Here is a 13,211-nt window from a genome sequence, read left to right on the forward strand (position 1 = left end):
CTGCCAGACTCTGCCTGAGGAAAGCCACCTTCAGCACCAGGGTGTGAGAAGAGGCAACGACGGGGGACGTTTCAACTGGAGCTCCAGCCCCTGCAGGGCAGGGATACCACAGGGGCCCTGCTCCCGTTTCCTTCACCCGAGGGCCGAGCGCAGGCCGCCCCACCCGGGCCAAGCAGCGGTTTCCCACGGGAGGAGGACCGGTGCACCGCAGCCCGCCGGCGGGGCCCGGCCTCACCCCTCGGGCTCGCCGGGCCGCTGGGGCGCCTTAGCGCTCGGCTGTCACCCCAGCTGCCAGCAGGGCCTGGCGAGGCTGCTCGGAGGGCGCTAGGGAGAGGGACACGGGGGCAGTGCGGGGGGGGGGGGGGGGGGGGGGGGGGGGGGGGGGGGGGGGGGGGGGCAGGAACGGCCCGGGCCGTGCTCTCTGCCCGCGCTCGGGAACTACAACCCCCAGCAGGCAGCGCGCGGCGTGGCGGGAAAGGGTCGCCCTGAAGAACTACCTTTCCCAGTGTGCCCCGCGGCAGAAAAGGACGGCGGGTAGAGCGGGGCTGGGGGCGGTGGCTGCCGCCGCTGCGCCTGCGCACTGCCTCACCTCGGGGACCGGGCTCAGCTGTGACCTCGAGCAGCGGTCGGGGAAGATGGCGGCGGTGGCGGGGATCTCCCTGAAGGTGAAGTTGGGGGGGGCGGCCCTCGCAGGGTATTGGGGGGCGAAGGGAAGGGAAGGGAAGGAAACAGTGTGTCGCGCGTGCGCCCTCACCCACCTCCCACGCGCGCGCGGGGTCTCGAACCTTCCCCCCCCCGCCGGCGCGCGCCCCCGTCTCTCAGGCGCGTGCCGACGCCGGCCGTTATGTGCCCCGCAGGTGCGGCAGCTGAGCACGTCGGCGGCGAGGCCGGTCTCCAAGCTGGTCAAGGTGAGGGGGGCAGGGGGGTCACCGGCGGGGCCGCCGGCCCGGTGAGCGGCGGGCAGCTGCCGGCTCTGGGCCGCTCTCAGCGCCCGCCCGCTCTCTCGCCCCTAGCCCCCCATCCAGGTGTACGGGCTGGAAGGGCGCTATGCCACCGCGCTGTACTCTGCCGCCACCAAGCAGAAGAAGCTGGACCAGGTAGAGAAGGAGCTGAGCCGAGTGTCGGTAAGGTATTCTACGGCCTGCGTTCGCCTGAGCTCGCACGGGGGTTTGGGAGCAGTGGGGCTTGCCTGCTGCTTCTTGTTAGGAGGGAGGTGGACTCAGCTCCTGCAAACTGTGAGACTCCCACTTACAGCTGGCCTGGCATGTGTGCTGTCTGCGCTGCACCCCCAGTGTTAAGCTGCTCGGAAGCGATACGGGCGGAGCATCAGCTCTAAAACATACTGTAAATGAGCTACACCTGAAGCTGCCGTTTCACTTCCCATCAGCTTCAGACCTCTTCATTCTTACTCAAGAAATGACTGTGTTGCCTGCTTTGGGTAGTCCAGTTAGGCCTTGTAATGCCTGGAAAACTCCTGGCCTTTATCACGTTGTTTGTGTATCCTCTTAGACTCTCTTGAAGGACCCCAAGCTATCCAGTGTTGTTATGAACCCTCACACCAAGAGTGCAGTTAAACAAAAAGCTGTGAATGATGCCTTAGCAAGAGAGAAGATGTCCCCTATTACTGTCAACCTGATGAGTGAGTAAGCATTTGACTTCAGAAAAACATCTAGGGCTACTTGTTATTACTGTTAGCTAACCAAATCTGCTTCTGGTGGGTGCTTTAAACCCTTTCAATGCATCTGGCTCTTCCAGATTTGCTTGCTGAAAACGGTCGCTTGCGTTACACGCCAGACATTGTTTCTGCGTTTGGGAAAATCATGAGCGCATACCGAGGAGAAGTGCTGTGCGCAGTCACCACTGCACAGGTGAGTTAGGAACCTCTAGACTGAGCTTAACAGGTAGCGGTATAAAAGGCAAACTTCTTTTAGCTTAATTTTGTTCTCTGTAGTTTAAGTACTTGCTATGTGAGTAGTGAGGAAATATCTCGCCTCTACCAAGATGAAAGTCTTTCTGCAAATAGTTTTTTGATATCCAACAATTATTGGTCAAAAATTAAACCTGTTCCTCCCATTTCAGCTTAACAGGTAACATCTTTCCTTCCTGTGTGTGAACCCAGTGGTTGATAAAAGTCAGCCTGGTCTGCAGATACAGCTGCCCCTGTTCTTATTTCTGTCATCAGGATCGTACAGATCAGGTCAGAACTAACAGATGAGCTATTAGCTAGAGCAAGGCAGATACCCGATAGGACTGAGAATGCCTGTGGTGCTTGGTGCTTCACGGGGAGCAGCTACCTAATTCACCACCTGCAGTAATCTGGACAAGTGGCTCACTCTGAAGCTGTAGGAAGACTTTGTCAAAAGTAGCAGACAGACAAGTCTGGCTGGTGCTCAGGAAGGTGAGGGCGAAGATGGTGTCTCCAGGAGCTGCAAACGTCAGGCTGGAGGCACGGTGGTTCTGGCACTTCAGTAACTTCTTCGTTAATGGATCCATGCCCCGGTCTGTTAGAGCAGGAAGCTGGTCAGCTAGGTATGTAATGTAAATCTATAGCCCTTGGGTGGGGCTACAGTGAACTGCCTACCTGGACTAAATAAAGAGACTGATCCACTTCAGATTAACTGGCTCCCGGTAGCCCATGAGCACGGATTGTCAGTCCAGTTGGTAGCCTTCAGGGACATGTGGACTCACAAGCCTATGCAAACCGTTCCCCAAGGTTTCCTAAATATTTTGTACATAAAATTACTTTCCTGCTGCCTTGTTGTCATTGTTAGTTTCTTTTGGCTCTCAAACTGTTAGCTATTAAACAGAAATCACTTAAATTGCCAGTAACACAAAGCCACTACTCTTTGGTGAAGTCCCTTTTGTTTCTATCTCAGTGGTATCCGAGTGACTTGTAGGGATAGCAAGGACAAATTCACAGTCTCTCCCCCACAGGGATGCAGAGTTTTTCCGTGGTGGTGGAGGGAGGCGTACTTAGCCAGGAGCATTCCGCAGGCCTGCAGCAGGGCTGGGAGCTCGCTGCCAGTGTCCTCAGCCACTGCCCAGTGCTTTACATGAAACCGTGTTTCTTCTCAAGCTGAAGATTGTAGTTGTTAGAAGCAGCAAAGTTAATCTTTCCTTGTACAGCCTGAACGCTGCTGTGAGGCAGATCTCAAGGTTCTCCATCAAGTGCTTGCTTTGGCAAGTATGGATTCCTGACGCTTGCCATCTGAAGATGTCAGCATCAAACTTTTGCTGGCAATACGTGCACAAATAGCACAATGTTTCATGAAATTAGGATGGCACAAAGTGAGTGCTGTTTCTGTGCTGTCCTTTGGTTATTCCTGTTCAAGAAGGCTGCTTAATCTGCCTTCCTAGTGGAAGTGTCTGTCTTTAGAAGAACCCAAATAGAAAATTTGGGTTCTCGTTATATCATTTGAATATTTTCAGGTTCTTCATTTTCCTTGTCTTCTGCTCATATTTTTCAGCCCTTGGATGATACCAGCCTTACTGAGCTAAAAAGTGTTCTGAGTGGATTCTTGGCTAAGGGAGAGGTCTTGAAGCTGGAGACCAAGGTCTGGATTTTTGATTTGTAAATAAATTTCATCAAGTTCATGTTAAGCTGGGCTTCTATCTCTCTGGTCTTTAAAAAAAAAAAAAAAAAAATCATTTTACTGAATCCAGTTGCTGTATTACATAGTTCTGTGCTTTCTTGTAGACCTGATGATGCTTTAGCTGCTAAGATCTTAACTTTGGAATACGGTGACTGCAAAGTTATCTTAAAAAAGGCTTTTAAAAGCTTTTTTCTTTTTTTACTAGTGTAAAAATTGTATACTAGGCTGACAAATTTTTGCTAATAGAACTTCTGTTCAATGTTTCTTTTTTAGACTGATCCGTCAATCCTTGGTGGCATGATTGTCAATATTGGGGAGAAGTACGTGGACATGTCAACAAAGTCAAAGATCCAGAAACTGACCAAAATCATGAGAGAGACGGTCTAGCAAGCTGTCCTAGTCATTCACAGTGAAACCTGTCAGATGGAAACAATAAAGTTATTTCTTCTTGAATAGACGGTGTGAAGTATTTTGATTCAGGAAACACGGCACGGAGGGAGAAAGATGGTGAAGCTGTGCTTAGTTCTCACTGAACGTTTCGTGACACAGCTTGAAAATCTAGCTCACCCTGAATGCAGGTGAACGTTGCTCTGACAGAAATGGAGAAAAATGCTCTAGGAGCTGATAAATGGGGTCAGTGCTGCTGAGGTGCTGTCAGTCTCCAGAGAAAACTTTCGCTCAGGATATTGTCAGGACGGTGGAGCAACAGTCCTGCTGCCGCACGCGCTGTTTCCGTGCGTGGAAGGCGTGAGCACTGGAACTGCGACGGGTAGATGCTTTCAGAAATACGACAGTGGCTGTTAGAACAGTTGTGTCATCAGTGCACTCTCAGCCGCCAGCGCTCTGTCAGGCCCAGTTTACTTCCATGTCTGTATTGTTGGGAGAGTTTTGTACATGCCTTAAACCAAAATTACCCTCTGAAAGCTCACTAGTGAGAGGCTGAGGTGTTTGTAACTTAAAACTGCGTACGGAAATGTTTGCAGCAGGACAGGAGTTCACGAGTGGCGAGCGCTAAGGCAGTGTTGTGGCCGGCTGTATGTGCTTCCCAGTTAATGTTTGGACAAGGATTTGTAAGTGTCCGGTTTTCTGTCTTGAAGTGCTGTGCCTCTGTTTTCCGTTTAGGTATCTTCGACAGGCTTGTGAAGGAGTGTAAGCTGCCTGTTTCTCCCTGTTGGTCCTTGGTCAAGAACTGACGTTTGACTTAATTTTGGATGGATACCATTGTTGCAGGGGTGGGGTGTTGAACTGGTAGCACTAGCTCCTTTCAGTTGCATTATTGAAACCTGTTAACCAGCTGCTTTTTTTTTTTTTTTTTTTTTTTTAAGAATGTTTTTAATAAAAAGTAGTAGTGCCTGCAGGGGAGAGACTATTTAGCCCTGTGCTTTCTCTGGTACTTCACACTGGAAGTACATTCCCCCACCAGGGCCACCTGAGGGCTGCTGGCCATACGTCCTGCCTGGAGGGGATGTAGGAGAAGTAAACGCTGTGCTCAGCTTCTTGCCAGCCCTCCTGGAGGCGGTGGGAGCAGCAGGGTGGGCTTGTGCTGGGGAAGGGGAGGGAGCGCTGGAGCTTGAGGGGGTCAGTGATGGGGGTGGGTGGCGCTTGGGACCCCCAGGAGGCTCAGAGGCAGGGCAGAGGGGCTGCTGGAGGCCTGCGGCCATGGGAGAGAGGCAGGCTGAGCGGGCCGTGGGGCAGCGGGTGGCCCAAAGGGGCCTCCTGCGCCCTGCTGTCCACTCCTGCTGCCGCTCCGTAGCAGCAGTGAGGTGCATCGAGCTGTACCTGAGGCAATGCAGCTTTCCAGAGCTCGGTGCTGTGCAGCGGAGATGCCGGCCTCTGCCCACAGCTGGATTAACAGCCCCAAACAGCTGGCGAGCTTCCTGACGCGTCCTGTCTCACCTACAGCTACAGTGACTGTGATTTACAAACCGGCGCTTTGGCTACGGCGCTGTCCTGTTGTGCCAACCCAGCCTCGAAACAGCTGTGAAAAAATACATCCTCGAGGTGCGGGTGTCAGCGGGTGCTGAGCTAGACAAAGGGATCCACTGCTTAATAGGATACTGAGGGTATTGCCCTCAGGGCAGCTGGCCAAATTCAGTAATTACTAACAAAAATGAGGGGAGAGGTCAGCGTGGGACTTCTTGTATTCTCGGGCAGCAGAGCCACAGGCGGTCGCTGACAAGCTGCATGAATGTTGCCGCTGGCATGCCTGGCCGTGGAGCAGGGCCTGTGTGAAGTGGTAATGCGCACAAAGTAATGGCACCTGGCCTATTAAGCGAGTGCCTTTGGGTGGGGTTTTTTTTGGGGGGGGGTTAATTATTATTTTTTGATAATTTATTTTTACTGTCTTACTACAGATTTGGTCAACTCAATTTTGAGATCTGAAAACAATGCAAACAACACATTACAGAGATGAAAAGTGGTGTGTGTCAGACATTAAACGCTATATAAATAACGGTAAGTTATTTCCCTGCTGCTGGGTCTATCACTTTGCTTACATCTATGTAGTCCTTTTGTCAAAAATACTCATCTGAAGATTTACTTAATGTGCCTGACACCATATCACTCTTCTTCAGCGCTTCTCAAGAATGTAACAGTACGCAGTTAAACTTTAGAAAAAACCTGGATTTATTCTTGCATTATTTCACTTGCACAACTACAGTCTCATATGTGTCAAACAAATTGCACAGCCTCAAACCGTATCGGCAGTTTCCACCTCGGCGACTGCCGTCTGGGAAGTGGCACAATTCCTCAAACAGGTGAACGCGTTTTAAGGACTTTTGCTTAACTGGACCTTGTCTGCAAATAGAATTATTTAACCAAGTGTGGCTGAGGAAACAACGCGTTCACAGCAACTGAAGTACAGCTGAAATTGTCTTATGAGAAACAGTGGTGTCTGATTCACAATTACTCATTATACCTATTACGATTGCTTTAAAAACCAAAAGAAGCCAACTTCACAGTACGAATATTTTACTGTAGAATAGTTAGATGTGATGTAAACAAACAATACAAATTAATTCAGTTTTCTCTGGAAAAAAAGAAAAGTAACTCTTTCTCCTGTTTGGCCAGATCTTATTTTGTAATGCCTTTGTAATTTTTAGGATTGTATGAATACTACACACAGTACAAGTCTTCCTTTTTCAAGGGGGAAAAAAAAAGGAAACCAATTGATATCATTTGTTTGGCAGCAAAAAGCGCGCTAAAAAGTAACGCCACCACTAGTGGGGAGGGGGATTCCCCAATTCTAAGTATTAACACTGGAAAAAATACTATGGCTATCCTTTTTTTCAACAATTTACCAGCACGAAGTAGAAAGTACCCGTGACACAGTCTGCAAAGGCTGCCGGAATCTAAATTCCTTTTCAGCAACTTGAGGACTGGAATAGGGTAATTCCGCACAAGCTGTTAACAAAGCCAAAGCCTTCCGGGGAAACCTGCCCCACGGGGGGGGCCTTTGCCTTTTCCCCGTGGGGTGGGGGTTGTCTCGCCACGGGGGGCGCATGTACCTGCGGCGGCAGCTTGCTATGGGCCTCACCTAGGTGGAATGGACGGGGTGAGCGTGGTGGTGCAGCCACCACAGCTGGGAGGGATTTCCCTTCCAATCCATCACCTGATGGACACCTACCCATGTTTTTCTGGGGGGCAGAGATCCTGCTGCTCACCAAGCTCTTACTTCTTAGCTCTGCCCCTACTTCTTCCCTTTTTCCCCTACTCCCCTGCATGCCAGCCCTCCTCTTTCACCTGCACTCACCGCGGCGGGCAGAAGCTGCTGCCTGGGGGTCTGACAGGGGGTCTCAAAGGAAGCAGCAGCTCCCTTTGCTTGCACGACACTTTGAGATCCCAAAACCGACTGCTTAATCCAGGGTTAGTGACACTTCTGTGGCTTTACAAGCAGCACAAGGAATTTACCTACGGTCGCAGCAGAGCCTTTGACAACTATATCAAGCAACTAGGCTAGTTTAACATATTCTTACTGTAATTCTTTATTCTTTTAAATTAGGTCCTAAATATATCCTCCTATGTACAGAAAAATAATTTCCCAAGGATGGTCCTCATTTTAAAATATTTAAATGAACAAACAAAACTGGGTGCCTATAAATGCTTTTCTGTTAGATTTACTCAGTATTCGACAACGGCAACATAGCTGTGTTTTTATATTATATATACAAATAATCACATATATATATAAAAGCATGTATTTAACTATAGATACATCAATATGCATGTAGGACAAGAGTGTTGGGGCTAAACAAACACCAGGATACATGTGGAATGTACGTACAGAGCAAACCCCTCAAAGCTAAGGTGATTTAACCTGATTCCCAGCTTTTCTGTGTTTCAAGGGTTTTGACTGCTGGATTTGAATAAACTGAAATATCACAGTGGCAAGCAGAGCAGTATGAAACTAGACACTGCTGTTGCAGTGGAAGTCTGGACTTGTCACATCTTAGTTTTGAAAATGTATTTAATAATATTACAAAAACTGCATTATCCACAATGTTTCCCCCCCAACCCTACTCACGTGTAACAAAAAAGTGATTTATTTCTTTTTAAAGGGTAAAAAAATTGTAAAATGAACATTTAAAAAGTTCCCTCATAAAAACTCATGTTGAGAAAATATATAATAATTAAGTGCATCTAGAAAAAAGTTTTGTACTTTATCAGTTATTTGGCTTAGTGTCAGCTCAGCGACATGCTCTGTCTTTCAAGGTGCCCAAGTCAACTCACCAGCTGCATGCAACCTCACAGGGCTTTACAGACTGGCTTTCTACCAGCACTATGCTTGGCAAGGTACTTGGTATTTCTGAGGCCAAGGTCAGCCTACTGTTTTTTTTATTTTACAGTGCTTCCAAATGTGTTGCAATCTGTAAGTACAAGAATTATGATTTGCCCAGTAAATACAATTCTGGTGAGTTTAGTGGCTAAAACCACTTTCGGGAAGATACGGAAGAAAACCGATCCAGCACAGGCTATAAACTACTTCTGTATTTTATCTTAATCTTGACTTTTTGTTTGATGCTCTATTGCAATCTTCCAATCCTTGCAGAGCTTGAACCAACTTTATAATGGAGGCTCTGCATTATCAAAGCCTTTTGAATTCCTCCATGCATCCCCAGCAAAGCACGTAGGCACCCGGCTGGCTTTACGTACGCCTTTGCACTGAACTGGGGCATGAATTAAAGTTAAGCATCTGCTGAAGTGCTTCGTTGAGCTGGGGGCTGCAGGGCTGCGGCAGAGATGGCAGCTGCCAGATGAGCTGTGAGGGAGAAGCCTGGAAAGGAGTCCCTAAAACAGCACTGTTTCACACAGCTGAGCTTTGGGAGTTGGGGTTAAAGGGAAGGAAAGAGTGATGCTTTCCGAAGGACTTAATACAGGACAGAAGCACCAGTTTACTCACAAGATGTACACAGAAGAAAAACATAGTGGGACCGCAACAGAGCAAGGCAGTGAGGTGAGGCAAGATGTGTTTTCCAGTCACCCGCTGCGTTCGTTCATGCAACGCAGCCGGTGTTTGGCTTGGAGGGAGCCAACAGGCTCAGCAGGTGGGGAAAATCATGGGCTGGGAGGGGACCTGGGTGATCTCAAACACGAGCCTCAATGCTAATGGCAATGAACCGGAGGCTACGGGCTCGCAGCATGGGCAGCGGGAGCTCACAGCCTGGCACTGCTGGGAAGGACAGCACGGATGTGTGCTCAGGTGGCAGGCTGGACCCCTGAAAGGGGGAGAGCTGAGCCTGCCCCGGACATAATGACTTCCAGCTACATCTGACCAAGCAGAGAGGCAAATGAGCTCAGGTGGTTTCCCTGAGAGGCATCTCTGAAGGGCTGACTCCTGTCCCCAGGGAGAAAACGCTCTCGAGGCAGATCGACAAGACCAGGCTGATTCTTACTGCAATCAGAGCAATGATGGAGAGGTCCTAAATGGGGAGGGATAGGGGTGAAAGGACAAACATCCACTCTGCCGATGTATAATGGCATTGCGGGCAAATACCTCATACGACTATAGGCTGGGGGAACAAGTCCTCTGAGAGACAGAAAACTGGCAGGCAGAATCAGCTGGTGCAGCCGATTCCCTGTATGGAAGGGGCACGTACCCGCGTACCTCCTGGATGGGCGTGAGAGCTGCCTGGATGGCACCAGGAAAGCAAAGAGCCTGACAGGAATGTTTACAAGCCTGTGAAGTCCTTGTGAAAGCATCTTGAAATAACACAGTGCCTAAGCACCTCAGAGGTATATCTCAGAAGGTAATTCCTGGAAAGAGGAGTATAACGGCTGTTACAAACACCTAAACGCTCCACTTCTACAAAAAAGTGCATGCAAACTCCTGCATAAATACAGAGCTGCACTAAATCCAGTGTGGCTCTCCCAGGCTGAGGACAAACACATGATTTGTTATTAATCACTGTTGTTTTATTATGGATGCTTGGGGTCCTGGATAATTGAAGTTCTGCTGTGAGACTGTGGATCTGATTTTAAACTAACCACACACACACACCCCCCCCCAAAAAAAAAAGAAAAGAAAAAAAGATTCCTTTCCTTTCTCTTCGGTATCCTGTCCTCTCTGCAGCCACAACAACGTTGGCATTCTGCCCGTTCCCAGCTACCAGCATCTTTCAAAAGTCATTTTAATAATTTCTAAAACTGGTAGTGTTCCCTTCCAGTTTCTGAGCCATTAACTCAGTTCTACTACAAGACTTAAAACCAAGGAAGCACTAGGGAGAAACACTATTCTCCTTGTTAAAATTAATATACCTAAGGGAAAAATGCAATTCCCAGAATTACAGCTTGGAAACCAAACTACCAGTGCAGCTTTTTCCATTGCACGTTTTCTCACAGCTGCAGATTTTGCTCTTTCTTCTCTTAGCACTTTTTTCTCCCAGTTTATCCAAAGCAAGACCACTATTTCAGTGAAGGCAGTGAATGCGTTAAGAAATCACAGTATTATTTTTAGAAAGGCTTGATTGCCAGCCAAGGATTTTGATGCTGAAGAATTACTTCTAAGCAAAACGTCTTCTCCAAAAAAGTAGAGCCTGCTAAAAGGTAGACATGAAACCCCATCTTGAGGGCCAGTCCCAGTGGCCCATGGACCAGTTCAATCATCTCACTAGTGCTTCATTTTAAGGACGAGTAATGGAGAGGCCTTGTACTCAGCCACTCTACGTGAATTAATTTTACCAAGGCAAATGCAGACAGCCAGTCCCAGAACTGCACAATATACAGGTTTACCACCTCTGTGTTTTAGTGGGGATGCTTATCTGCATGAATCCGCTCTTTCAATCCAAAATGTGATCAAGTATTATCTGGGCTTTGATTTTGTTGTTGTGGTTGTTTTGCCTAACACTAGGAAAAGTTTACACACATCTTGATGGGGCTGGAAAGGGACCTGTGAGCTAAGGTGTGCTATTTTACGAAGATATTCAGAGATCAATAACCAGCGCCTGAAAAATAGCGTCTACATAAATACAGGTATTCAATACTGGTAGCACAGACTAGCAGAGTTTGGCCTGACAGCCAGCATGTGGCACTCGTAAGAGGATGGCTTGACCTCCATACATTGTGGTAATGCCAGCTGACTTTCTAAATACACGAAGAGATACCTAACTTCCCAGGTATTGCTGTGTGCCTCTCCCTTCCCCAAACGCTTCAGAACACAGGTGGTATTTAAACAAGCCTACGAGAGCTTGCAGTTTTCTCTATGAAAGCACTAGTAGAACAACAGCTAACGAGTCTCTTTTTCCAGTAAAAGGCCTGAGCTTTTTTACAGCATGAAGTCCTGGATGAGCAGGAGGTCTATGCAGCTACAGTGGGTAGAAAAGCAGAAACCTGTAGCCCGCGCAGCCACGGAGGTAATGCAAAGCGATGTGCAAGACTGTAGCATTCCTGAACAGGGAAAACCAGGCAGGAGTCAATGGGTCTCCAAGAACCTTTGGCTAACCCTGGTGAAAAGCAGTTCCAACTGGGAAGCCAACAGTGCCAATATGCTACAGAGCACTGAGGGCGAGCAAGCGAGAAAATAGTGACATCCCAATGCACAGTCGGCTGGCTCTAGGGGTATATATACATTCTGTCCTCGATGCACAGGGATTAGCGCAAGCTTCCTCTTTAGGATTAGACTGATTATGAGGGATTCATTAGATATCTGTGAGCCAAACCCCAGCCTTTCATCATCATCATGTTTGCGTAACTCCTATTGACATTAATGGGAGTTAAACATTGCTGGGCATCGAGGGTAAGTGGGAAATCACAAGCGATGGTGATTGGGAAGGTGCTCAGTTCTGTTACAATTCCCCAAAATGGTGCAATCGTACATGCCCACGACAAGGGTCGTGGTCTGAGAGGAGCCCCTGCAGCTAAGGGTCCCCTGCTTCCAACACCAGTTGAGTCTCAGAGGAAGGTGCAGCTCCTTGAGGCTCCCTTCGAAAACCTGGCCAGGATTTCTGCGTTACACCCACGGTCTTTTTTGTCCTGTTTGTCTATTTAGTTGTTACTGTAATTCATGCTGGTGAAATGATACCATAAAAAAGTGATGCTACTTTTTAAACACTGAAATGAATGTTCACCATATTTACAGCTAGTGAGTAAAATTAGGACAGCGATAAAAGGTTAGACAATGACATTTAATGTTACTCCATTAATAGATTTTATCACTTTTTTTATCCTACCACAACAATGTGTATTTTCATATACATTATATTTAATAAAATGTATTGATATGGAATTAGGAAAGCATGGGTTTAGTACTATTTACATATTTTAATTGAAACAATTTTCTTAACAACATTGAAAAATAGAAACTTAAAGTTCTCTTAATCGTGTTTTCAGCCAGTTAGTGGTAAACAAATGCATGCCTAGGAAGTTACACTCCCTCTAAAATGTGGTCAGTTGAAAGTTTCTAACTAAAGTGTGTATCTCTGTTTTGTTTCAAAAAATACATACGTATGTCTGTCATTTCTGATACAAAATTCTACACTATCTTCAATAAATAAATAATAAAGCGATTCTGAAAAGTATGAAATGTAAACTTTGTTGTCCCTCCAACATACATTTTTTTTTTTCCCATTGCTTGAAACATTACAGTGGTCTTTTAGGAAATTATAATACACAGACACTTCCCAGCACAGTTTACACTTATTACCATACTGTATCTAGCTATCCGTTATGAATATATCCTAATTTCCTAATGGAAACCAATAAGACTTGTAGTGCTAGAGAACACCGCCTATACAGGAAAGGTGGAAACCAGTACTGAAAGGACATGCAAGGAACACCAAAACCTCACAACAGGCTCCACAAGAACGTTCACATGCTAATGAAACAGGCTGACACCTCCCATTCGGAAATAAAGTCCTTACAAAAATACCAGTGTATGCATGATAGGTCATGAATAAAATGAATCCAAGTGGAACAAAGAGGAATTTTACTCTTAGGGGTCTATTCTCTCTCGAGTCCAGACTCAGCAAAGCACTTACGCATGTGCTTAAGGGAAACAAGACGTAAGTGCACGCTTAAAGCCGGGTGCTTTGCCAAACAGGGAAAGTTTGCTGGATGTGGGCCTATACATGTGTATTCATAGAGTTAAATGGGTATATAAGCCCTGGCATTCCCCCAGATGACAAG

At 47.3% G+C, this 13,211-nt stretch overlaps 1 protein-coding gene across 1 annotated transcript; it reads left to right on the forward strand.

Moving 5' to 3' along the window:
• Nucleotides 1-607: 607 nt before the first annotated feature.
• Nucleotides 608-4,046, forward strand: ATP5PO (ATP synthase peripheral stalk subunit OSCP). The gene is made up of 7 exons (XM_050915320.1): nt 608-665; nt 858-908; nt 1,014-1,124; nt 1,510-1,639; nt 1,756-1,868; nt 3,468-3,554; nt 3,867-4,046. Exons 1-7 carry the CDS (start codon nt 636-638, stop codon nt 3,978-3,980), a joined length of 636 nt encoding a protein of 211 aa, XP_050771277.1. The 5' UTR covers nt 608-635; the 3' UTR covers nt 3,981-4,046.
• The last annotated feature ends 9,165 nt before the right edge of the window (nt 4,047-13,211 follow it).

The sequence above is a fragment of the Gymnogyps californianus genome, chromosome 1 (genome assembly GCF_018139145.2).
Source record: "Gymnogyps californianus isolate 813 chromosome 1, ASM1813914v2, whole genome shotgun sequence".
Classification (NCBI taxonomy): Eukaryota; Metazoa; Chordata; class Aves; order Accipitriformes; family Cathartidae; genus Gymnogyps; species Gymnogyps californianus.

Bases quoted from the DNA above. Each gene is read 5' to 3' on its own strand.
- ATP5PO (XM_050915320.1), top strand. From the start codon at position 636: ATGGCGGCGGTGGCGGGGATCTCCCTGAAG. The intron at 666-857 runs GTGAAGTTGGGG...TGTGCCCCGCAG, and splicing joins TGGCGGGGATCTCCCTGAAG to GTGCGGCAGCTGAGCACGTC. The intron at 1,640-1,755 runs GTGAGTAAGCAT...TGGCTCTTCCAG, and splicing joins TATTACTGTCAACCTGATGA to ATTTGCTTGCTGAAAACGGT.